The sequence below is a fragment of the Podarcis liolepis genome (genome assembly GCF_965112155.1).
Source record: "Podarcis liolepis genome assembly, chromosome: 2".
NCBI lineage: Eukaryota > Metazoa > Chordata > Lepidosauria > Squamata > Lacertidae > Podarcis > Podarcis liolepis.
In genome coordinates this window covers 97,106,163-97,116,753 of record NC_139555.1, presented here as the reverse complement: position 1 = coordinate 97,116,753, position 10,591 = coordinate 97,106,163, and the positions used below count along the sequence as shown (strand labels likewise).

General features: G+C 47.9%; 1 protein-coding gene across 4 annotated transcripts in view; it reads left to right on the top strand.

Annotated features, from left to right (window-relative positions):
* Positions 1-6,611: 6,611 nt before the first annotated feature.
* The window catches only part of MITF (melanocyte inducing transcription factor), a 146,156-nt gene continuing 142,176 nt past the window's right edge, over positions 6,612-10,591 (top strand). For 2 of the 4 annotated variants that reach the window (XM_083492602.1, XM_083492600.1), the window contains exon 1: positions 6,612-6,935. In XM_083492602.1, the coding sequence (XP_083348728.1) occupies positions 6,832-6,935 (104 nt within the window). In that variant the 5' untranslated portion in view covers positions 6,612-6,831. The remainder of the gene's footprint in view (positions 6,936-10,591) is intronic. The other 2 variants (XM_083492604.1, XM_083492603.1) reach the window with 2 other exon arrangements.

Here is a 10,591-nt window from a genome sequence, read left to right as displayed (position 1 = left end):
GGGGAAACCCCAAAGGTTTGCAGAAGTACAACAGTTGTGGGAAGGTGGAGAACTTAAGTGTGGGGTGGGGAGGGATGACTCCAAAGAAGCTCAATAAAGATTAAGCATGATCAGCAGGCATGGAATGTTGACTGAAAGGGAGCGGAATGGAGTTTTGCGGCTGGCTGGAACACGGACCACGAATACTCCACAGTGCACACTTTTCTTACTGCTGAGCTCTGATGATCATTCGCCAGAGCAAAAGGCTTCTCCTTGCAGTTGAATACATATGGATTTTAATATATAGTTGAATGCCACCCCAATCTCTGAGCGGTGCAGGATTCCAGGGGTTCCAGGTGCTTACCAAAGGTTCATGTTTCCTTTTGGAATGAGGCACAGCGGAGACCGCGGTGTCTTTAGGATATATGGTTTTATTTACACATTTATACAACCTGAGCCCCCCAAAGCACCTTGTTTCTCCCAGAGCCACAGTTTTGGATTCCAGTAGAGATCCACGGCGCATGGCGCTCTCTCTCTCTTTCTCCCTGCCCCTGCTTGCTGCTTTGCTTCAAAGCCCCCCAAATTCTACTTCAAACTCTGGCTTTGTCTGTTGAGGGAGGCCCCCCCCACTGAACCCCTTAATCCTTTCTTCTCTCAATGGACCATCACCCAGGCAATCACCTCAACACAGGAAGATAGCCTGGCTTATATTTTAGCACTTGCTATATCCAGGGGTTCAGGAAGCTAAGCTAGCCTGGCTTATATTTCAACACATGCTGGGTCCAGGGGGTACAAGGGGCTCAACTTTCCCCCACCCCAAAATTCATAACGCTATGAAGATTTCATGAGGGTTCCCCACCATTTGACCCCATCCCATGTGACACGTTCCTAAGCGACAGACAGTTTGTCTGCAACACAGAAATGGGAAGCCAAGGGCAGCATGACTGCCTCGTGCTTCTTCTTCTCCCACCTCGGCTTATCACGTGGGAAGTGGGGCTTTTTTACATGTAAATAACCCGTCCCCACTTCCCACGTTTAAGCGCAGAAGCAGGGAGACAAGAAGTGCTGAGTCACTCTCCCTGTTCTTTTTGTACTCTCCACTTCTGCGTGAACATATGAGGATGTGGGAGGTACATGCGGGGCACTCCCCCTTGATAAAAATGTTGGCTATCTCGTCCAAGACCAAATCAAATGTGTTCCTCCATATTTCGCACCCTCGGTTTCTTATATTTCTTGCTTGCTTGCTCTTTCTTTCTTCTTGGCTGTAGAGCATTGCATCTGAATTATTCTCTCTCTCTCCCCACCCCCTCCCTGCCAAATGTTAACTAATGAACGATCACAAATTTTTAAATTGGAAAGAGAACATTCATGTTGTATAATCAAAGATGACGGCCTTTTTCGTTGTTATGCAATCTGTTCCACCTGTGTTGTGGCTCATTGGTTTGGGGGAACTCCTTAACATCTTGCACAGCCAAACTTAGTAGGTGGCTGCTGTTCCCTTTCGGAGGAGTCATAATTTCATTACCAAGTTGTACAAAACACATTGTCAAAGGCGAAGCTCTGGAAGCAGAACTTGCCTTCAAGCTCATCGAAATGCTATGTCACCATCAGCTCATTATGTGCCTGTTAGCACTCTGGACTGCAGGCTGTTAACTATTAAATCATCGCCATCATCATAATAGTATTACATAGAAGGGAGAGAGCAGGATGGTTGTGCCATTGCATCATAACATTGCAGCGGATGTCAGGAAGCATACCTAAAATATGTAGACATATCCTTTCCCCCTATACAAAACAGTAAAGTGGTATGGTTTACTGAGCCAACATTCATAGACAATTGAGTGTGTATAGATTCAAGTTATTCAGAATGTATTGCTGTACACTATCCAATCTCTGAGGGTTTGATTTCGTTGGGATGAAAGTCACTGGAGACGGTGGTATCTTTAGAACATATGGTTTTATTTATTTACACATGTATACAAACCCCAGCATAAGTTGGAAGGACTCACGGCATACACACTCCAACAGACCTTGCTTCCTCATTAGGTTTCTAGCCAAAGCTTTGGATTCAGCACAGTGAGCAAGTCAAGCCTCTATGTCTTCTCACCTCTAGAGCTTGCTAGACAAAGGCTAGCTCCTGGCTTACAGGGTGAGGTGGCCTCCAGCCAGGTGAGTGCTTGTGAAAATACATCACTAGGCAGCTGTTCCTATGGCAACACATCTGTACTTGACCAAGTCTTTAGCCATGTAAATGGATGCCTAACAGACCCATTAAGAAAGAGGCTTCACCATTCTCCAACTACAGACTACAAACTTATTGATACAAAATCACAGGCTTGATTGGGACCCAAAGTTATCCATACCAACCCCCTCAGTCCTATAACTATTGATTTCTCAGCTATGCAGAGTTGCCACAATCTAGTAATGATCAAGGGTGGCGGTTATTATTTATTTCGACATTTTATGGAGTAACATGGTGTTACAGAATTGAGGGGGGGGGTGTCCCCCTAAACACTAAAATTAATAAATGCTAGGATTTTAGGTTACTTGTGATATGAAGGGAGAATATAAGCTGCAAAGGAATTCCTGGATAGCCTGGCCAAACTAGGGCCCCTAAGAGAGCCATTGTGGGTCGTTAACAAGAAAATGGAACTTCTTGCCCTGGGTGTGACCAGAGACTTGAGATTTGGAATATTGCCAGGAGTTGCCAGAAAGAGGTGTACAAGCATAGCTGTCAACGGTTCCCTTTTTTAAAGGGAAGCTCCCTTATTCCAAATAGGATTCCTCGCAAGAAAAGGGAAAAGTTGACAGCTATGTGTACAAGACGCCATCCAACCATTTTAGGGAGTCCAGATTTTTGTAGGGTTTACTCCTTAGTTAGCCCTTTCTTCTCCCAAAGATATCCCAGAAGGCAGCGGAGACTGAGGATCAGAGTTTTCCTTCTAGATGGGCTACCTTCCCAGGTTGATGAGCCCCATCTGCCCCTCACTTCCCTCTACAGCAAATGCAGAAACCACTTAATTGACCATTGGACTCACTATTGGTCTCATCTACATGCTGGGGAAATCCTCAACTCACTGAGTGTTTGAGTCCCACTGGCTACCAGTCAGTCAAAGCGGCTTCCTGGGGCAGGGCTGCTGTCGCATGCTGGCAGCTTCTCTGAAGCACAGGTGAGAGCTGAATGCAAGGGGGGTGGCAAATGTGGACAAGCTACCCCAGAAGGAGCATGATGTGTGTCCCCCACCGGAGGTACTACCCCTACCCTAACACCCCATACGCCCTACGTTTTGTAGCAATATCATCAAATATGCTATTTATCTTTCGATGGCAACTATTTATATAGATGTAAATAGTTGGGGACACCACCACGGACATGGTTTAACCTGTAATGTTCTGTATTTCTTAGGAGATTTCCTGCGTCCCCAGCCATTGCAACTGAAAGTCTGCTGCTATCTGCATGCATAGCTCCACCCTAGATTTTGTTTCTGGGCACAATAGAAGTGAGTGGGAATACTGGCATCTGGCTTTTATATGCCTATTACACTCTTTATTATATTGAAGAACACAAGTGGTGCAGAGCAAGTTGTTAGCTTTTCCCATTTTACAGGGGGCAGGGAGGGAGAAGGAGGAATTGAGAGAGCACTGATGTGACTGGCCCCAAACCGTGCGGCATTTTTAGAGTCAGAACTCTGCTCCCACCCTACTCACCAGACCACACTTGCCCGATAAGGAAACTCTGTGTAAAATCAAACATTTGCACATGTCATATCCAAATATAAATTATCCCAGTGCAGGATATATTACATCATCTACTTTGAATTCAAAATAAGATTAGTCACTTCGGAGAGACACAGCCACATCACTAAAGAAGTTGTCCCTTGACGAAAACCAGGGACATTAAAAGAAAGCGAGGGATGGACACTAACTCTTCCCAAAATAAGCTGCTCCTTGAAAATGTTTGTAGAATATCTGAAGCATCATTGTAAACAGGTCAAAACGTTAGCAACGTAAATTCAGCAGTGTAAATTAACCAGAGATACAATGAGAAAGGGAAATTTAAAAAATATGGAGTAATTAGAATTTGCAGTAGTAATAGATAATTTAAATGAACCATGGAAGGGGGAAGGGAAGTCAATGTATGGGTGTAATGGTTAATGTATGAATTTGAAAAAAATGTAATTGAGAATTAAAAAGAAGTTGTTCCTCCCCCATTGAATCATGACCTGCCTGGCTCTGTAACACACATACCTCTGCAGAAGTCTGCTTCATAAAAGAGAGGTTCCAAGTCTCAAAAGCACATGGAAACCACTTCCTGTCATCTACTTATTCTGTCCCCTTACTCATTTCATATGTGTCTTGGATGCCTGTGACCCCATTTAGCTACTCTGTGCTGTCTCTCTGTAGGATCAGCTTGCCTGGTATCATCTATTCTGACTGGCAGCAGCTCTCCAGGGTCCTTGGTAGATGTCCTTCCCAGCCCTGATACCTGGGGTCCTTTTGTAACTGGACATGCAGGCTATGGAATAATAGAATTGTAGAGTTGGAAGGGACCCTGAAGGTCATCCAGTTCAACCCGCCTGCAAATGCAGGAATCTCAGCTAAAGCATCCATGACCAACCTCTGCCGCCCAACCTTCAATTTAATGTTAAAATATGTTAAACTGGAACCTTTGTCCCTGCAAGCACACATGTACACTGAGCTGGGTAGTTGGGACTGCTTCTATGAGATGGAAAAAGGGTTTTCAAAACACCACACATGGTCAGAGATGTGTAGAAGTGGAAGTGTGCTAAATTTTCCCTTGCCAGGAGGATCTGAACAAGTGGTTTGTTGATCAAGAGGTGAAGTGCAAATTGTAGTAAGTTACTGTGATATGTGGTCATTCGCATTTACCCAAAGAAGGGTTAAAAGGGTGGTTTTGCTTATGCTGGAATAGAAGCATTCTGACCCTTGTTTGATTGTTAAATAGTTCATGATTATTATTCTGGATTAATCCAAAGTAAAAAGAAGGAGTGAGCTTGAGATCTTTTAAATATGTCAACACACTCATCTATTTTCAGCAAGCAGGATTTAAGCATCAAGCTATGCCAAATCTTTTCAGGAAAAAAATCACCTGCAGCCTTTAGCCTGAGTTCACTCTGCTGGAACTAGATAGTCCCAAAAGGTGGGGCAGAGGGGGAAGAGGACACTTTGCAGGACTAGAATTTACAGGCAGGCTTGGCCTGGACTGCAAGCCCATTACCACAAGGTTGAAAAATTCAGGCTAACATGCTAGACATGGAACTAAATGACAGCAATCAATCCTCCAGTATTTCAAAACAGGCCTTTTTGTAGCATGGTTGGGGAGGTGGTTACAAGTTTGCATTGGACTCCACGCTTGGGCACTGAATAGCCTTTCTATTCCTAGGCTGGCCAACTTGCTGGGAAATGCATCTGGCCAGAGGGCAGAAGCCCCGTTGAGCTCATGAAGCAAGCATTATTCAGTGTGTTCATGGATGCACTTGTGACAAAATAATACCCAAAACGTTTCAGGATGGAGAGCTTTCCCACCCCCACCCAACGGCAGGTCTAAATGCGAACGAACCAGGGCTTTACCACGCGCCCTTTGCTGAGCAACCAACTTTCAGTGCGGACTACACGGCAGACAGTGGCGATCAAAGCGCAGAGCAAGTGTTCACACTGCCATGTGGGAACACTGCCAGGCAAACAGAAGTGTTTCCAGACAGGCTTTTTGAGCATGACTCCTGGCACACCTCACAAAAGTGAAGGTGCCTCTGAGCATTCTTCTTCTTATTATTTTGTTGTTGTTGTTGTTTAGTTGTGTCCGACTCTTAGTGACCCCATGGACCAGAGCACGCCAGGCACTCCTGTCTTCCACTGCCTCCTGCAGTTTGGTCAAACTCATGCTGGTAGCTTCGAGAACACTGTCCAACCATCTCGTCCTCTGTCGTCCCCTTCTCCTCGTGCCCTCCATCTTTCCCAACATCAGGGTCTTTTCCAGGGAGTCTTCTCTTCTCATGAGGTGGCCAAAGTATTGGAGCCTCAGCTTCGTGATCTGTCCTTCCAGTGAGCACCCAGGGCTGATTTCCTTAAGAATGGATACATTTGATCTTCTTGCAGTCCATGGGACTCTCAAGAGTCTCCTCCAGCACCATAATTCAAAAGCATAATTCAAATTATTTACTGAATTTATATACCGCCCTATATCCGGAGGTCTCAGGGCATGTTCAGAGCGCCTTGGCCTTGCCGGTGTGTGAACATGGACCAGCAGCCCGTGGAATGTAGCGAAGGCGAGGGCACGTCTGAGCACGTGCAGAGTGCAAGCACCTCGGGCCCTGCGAACGATGACCGCCGCCGCCGCCGCCAGCCTTGTTCGTGGGAACAAGGCCCGATTGCCCGGCGGGCCTGAGCCCCGGCGCCTCCCGCGTCCGAAGCGGGGCGCTGCCGCCGCCGCTGCCGCTGTACCCTTGGCGAGCGGCTTTCTGCTGACATTGACAGGGCGCACGCCGGTGCCTCTCCGCGCCCCGCCCTCCCGGGCCTTGCGTCACGGCCGCTCGGCCTTATGGGAGTCGTAGTGCGGCGGGCGATCGGGCTTGGTAGGCAGCGCCCCCGCGAAGAACTACAAATCCCAGGCGGCGCCGGGAGGAAGGTGTGCGCGGAGCTGTGCTGTGGGCAGAGCAGAGCAGAGCCCAGCCGAGTCCATCCAAGCCGGGAGTGTCGGGGCTGGAGAGCTGCTGCCGCTTCTGCGAGCCGCGGGGCGCACAGACAGGGCGCAGGGCTGCGCTGCTTGGGGCGGGCGCGGCTCGCCTCCCTCGCCTCTCCGTCCTTCCCTCGCTCCCTCGCCTCGCCGGAGACATGCAGGCGGAGTCGGGGATCGTGCCGGACTTTGAGGTCGGCGAGGAGTTCCACGAGGAGCCCAAGACCTACTATGAGCTGAAGAGCCAGCCGCTGAAGAACAGGTGAGCGGGGGGCCCCCTGCGGTCCGGGGCGCGATCCTCCGTCCGTCGCCACCCCCACCCTTTCCCTCCAACCGTATACAGTATATAGTTATCTTCCTTTGCCCTTCTTGCCAGAGCAGGACCGTCCAGCCTCTTCTCCCCACCCCCTCCCTGCGCCACTCTGGACTAAATCTGGAAGGGCGACCTGGCCCTGCTTGTGTGAACTCGAGGACGCGGGTGCAGATCCGCAGCCCATTGCCAACCTTTCTGGAGGAATTGCGGGTGGGAGAGTGCTACAGCAACCGGGCGCCTTTTTTTTACTGCCCTAAGCCCCTCCTTTCTCTTTCTCTCTGCAAATTCCTCCTTCCTTCCAACTTTCCTCTCTCTTGCACCTCCCTCTGCCTTTCCCCCATCTTTCCGACGCCCCCCTCCCCTTACAACGCCGTGTCTCCCCATACCACTCTCCCCACCCCGTCAAATAATCTCCTCTCGCTTCTCCGGGTCGAGGCGCCTCGCCTTCTGCGCAGGACCTCCTGTCCCAGCTGTCATTCAAGCCCCTTGACCGAAGTCGGGGTGTGTTGTTGTTCTACTTCTTGTTGTTGTTGTTTGCAAACCCGAGCCGTTGCCCGGTGTCCGGGAGTCCCCCTCCCTACGACCCCCTTCTCCTCTTCTGCCTCCGGGGAGAAAGAAGGAGAAACTTCACCGCAGGACGACAACAACAACAACGCACACGCATGCTTCGCTCACTTGGCGGGTGGGGGAAATGACAGGTCGTCGTTTGCCCTCCGCCCCCTTCCTCTCTGGCAGCGCCTGTGGAGAGTATCCCTCTCCGCCTCTGGCTCCACTTCTTTTGCTCCGACACCTCAGAGCAGTTTGCATAGGCTCCCCCACCTCCCCTTTTGGGTTTTCTTTTCTTTGCAAAGGGGTGTGTGTGTGTGTGTAAGTAATGTGTGTGGGCTGGCACGGCTCCTCAGGGTGCCAAGGCGTCGGCGTCGGCGTCGGCGTCGGCGCACATTTCACTTAGGTGCGAGAAGCGTGCGTGGCAAAACAGACCGAGGGTGTCAGCAGCTCGTGAGCACGCCTGCTCTCCCCCCCCCCCCCGCATTGGGGCTATTTGTTGGTGTCTCTTTTTTGGGGGGGGAGAGAAGAGGAGGAGGAGAAAAGAGGGGAATGTTACAGAAGAAATATATACCCAGCAACTATGTGCCTGCTGTTTACTTCTGTGCTGCTGAATCAGGCTGTTTGTAAAAGTTTTTTTTTTTTTTGCTAAATACATTGAAATGAAACATCTTTTTACAGATTGAAGCTATATAAAGGCAGCCATTTAGCGAGTGGTTCCTGCCATAATAGCAGTTTTGTTTAGTGTGTGTTACTGTTTGGGCGAGGGAGGAGGGGCCAAGCCCTGTGGCTGGTATTATGTAAAGGGTATTGTTAGACATTCTCACCAGAGGCATTATCTGGCCTTGACTAGGAGTTACAGACTTCCACTAATAGTTAAATGGGTATGGAGCAAAGCAGAGTGGAGAAGGAACGGCTCATCTTTCCCCACCCCCACCCCTTTTCCTTGTAGTGAATGTCCCGGACTGGCTGATTCTGGCAGATTTTTGAATTGCAATAATTTTCTATATTGTTGAATTGTGAGCTTTCCACCCAGGAGTGGCCATGTAAATAAACACTGTGGTTTTTTGGGTTTTTTTTAGGGGGGTGGGTAAGGAAAGGTTCTGGAATGTTTCAGATGGATGGGCCAGATTGTATTGTATGAGGATAATGAGCTAGAGCCATGAAACTAAATAGTGCTCTTTACTTTCTTCCAAAGTATGCATTACACTGACTATTACATTTGTGCTCCGTGTAAATGTTGCTAACTCACGGCAGATTGAAAACTAGAAGCGCATGCACTTGCATTATAGGTAGATTCAAGCTCAGGTAAATATAAAGTCAAGCGTTTTAAAACCCTCTTAGAATTGCTGCAAAGCGGAAATAAAAAGGGGCTGGATAGTCAGCTTCTCTTTTTGTGCAGGTCCACAATAAATATAATAGACCTTATATCTGGTGCATATTTAGATGTTCTGCTGTTGCTGCTCTTATTCCTGTTACTCCGATGTGAATGGAGGGATGTTTGTGGAACTGTTTTGTTTGGCATAATGGAGAGGAGCAACTTTGTATGGCATGGCCACATTCCGTACTGTGCCTGGGAGTATTAGAGGAAGGCCAGGCAAAGCTATGTTACTGGGGAGGGGGCAAACTTTTCCAGCTCAAAGGCTGCATTCCCTCCTGTGCAATCATGGGTACAGGGTACATCCCAGTGGCGGGTACAGAAGTGGTGTGACTTCTATCTCTGTACTGTTACACAAAAGCCACAGGTTTCTATACACACACGTTGTATCCAGGCAAGCAATAGGCATTATCGTACTTAAAAGGCACATTCTAGACAGGCAACGCGTTCCAGGAAGGCATGCCCAGTTGGTAGTTTGAGCCCCATGTTGGGCAAAATATTCTTGCATGGGGGGGGGGGGTTGGACTAGTCACTAGATGACTCTCGTGGTCCCTTCCAACTCTACAATTCTATAATTCTACGTCAGGCATGTCCAAAGTCTGTTTCGGGGGCCTAATCCGGCCTGCTGGTCGATTTAGTCCAGCCCCTGCGGCAGTATATGTCCTGGGGTAAAATCCTAAAAAAAGCTCAGCAACTTCAATCCTTAAAAAAGTCAACAACTTTGTGGTAAAATTGTAAAAAAAAACAACTCAGCAACTTCAGTCCTAAAAAAAGCTCACAACAACTTTGGTCAGCCCTCATGCATGTTCACTTCATGAAATCTGAAAAATGTTTGGGCACCCCTGTATGCAACCTCTCTTTCCGATGTGTCACCACCTCTCCTTTCCCCACCCTTTTGATCCCGATTTGCATTGGGGATTTTAATTTTTTGGGGTGCCATATGCATGGATCAGGCCTATCTATGGCTTTCGAGTTTGGCTGTTTTGTGACCTCCTCTCCCTGTGCGTTTTACACCTGGCAATGTCAGTGTGGGTTTGAAGGGTAGTGTTAAGCCCCAGGAGAGTGAAAGCAGTTTCCTCCAGACCAGCTATTGTGCCTAGAAGGATCTGGGACAGGATATGGGACAGGAACGCCTTTGTGGACTTGCAGCCTAACCACCTTGGGGTTAACTTGGATAGGCCTTCTGTGCAGATCTTGAATATGCAGGCCAGGAGGAGCCAACTACCCCATGACACTAAGCCAGGCATGGACTACAATTCCCAGCAACCCTAGCATGTGCAGCGCCTATGGCCAATGGTTGGGGTGATATGAGTCAACACCTGAATGCCCTCTTGGCCTACCCCTACTGGCGCAGCTCTTTCTGATTCTGGACAGGAATATTTTCCAGCCTTACCTGGAGATACTATGGATTGAGTTGAGGACTTTTTGTGTGTGTACGCAGAAGTTGGTCTACTGCTGCGCAACATTCATTGAAGAACGGTGGAACCTGTTTTTGTAATTGTGATCTATTTGCTGAAATTTAAATACATTTATTATTATTATTATTATTATTATTATTATTATTATTATTATTCTGTGAACCACCCTGAGACCTGTGGTTATAGGGTGGTATATGAATTCAATTAAATAAATAAATAAATAAATAAATAAATAAATATAAAATTTATTTTTCAGTTTAACA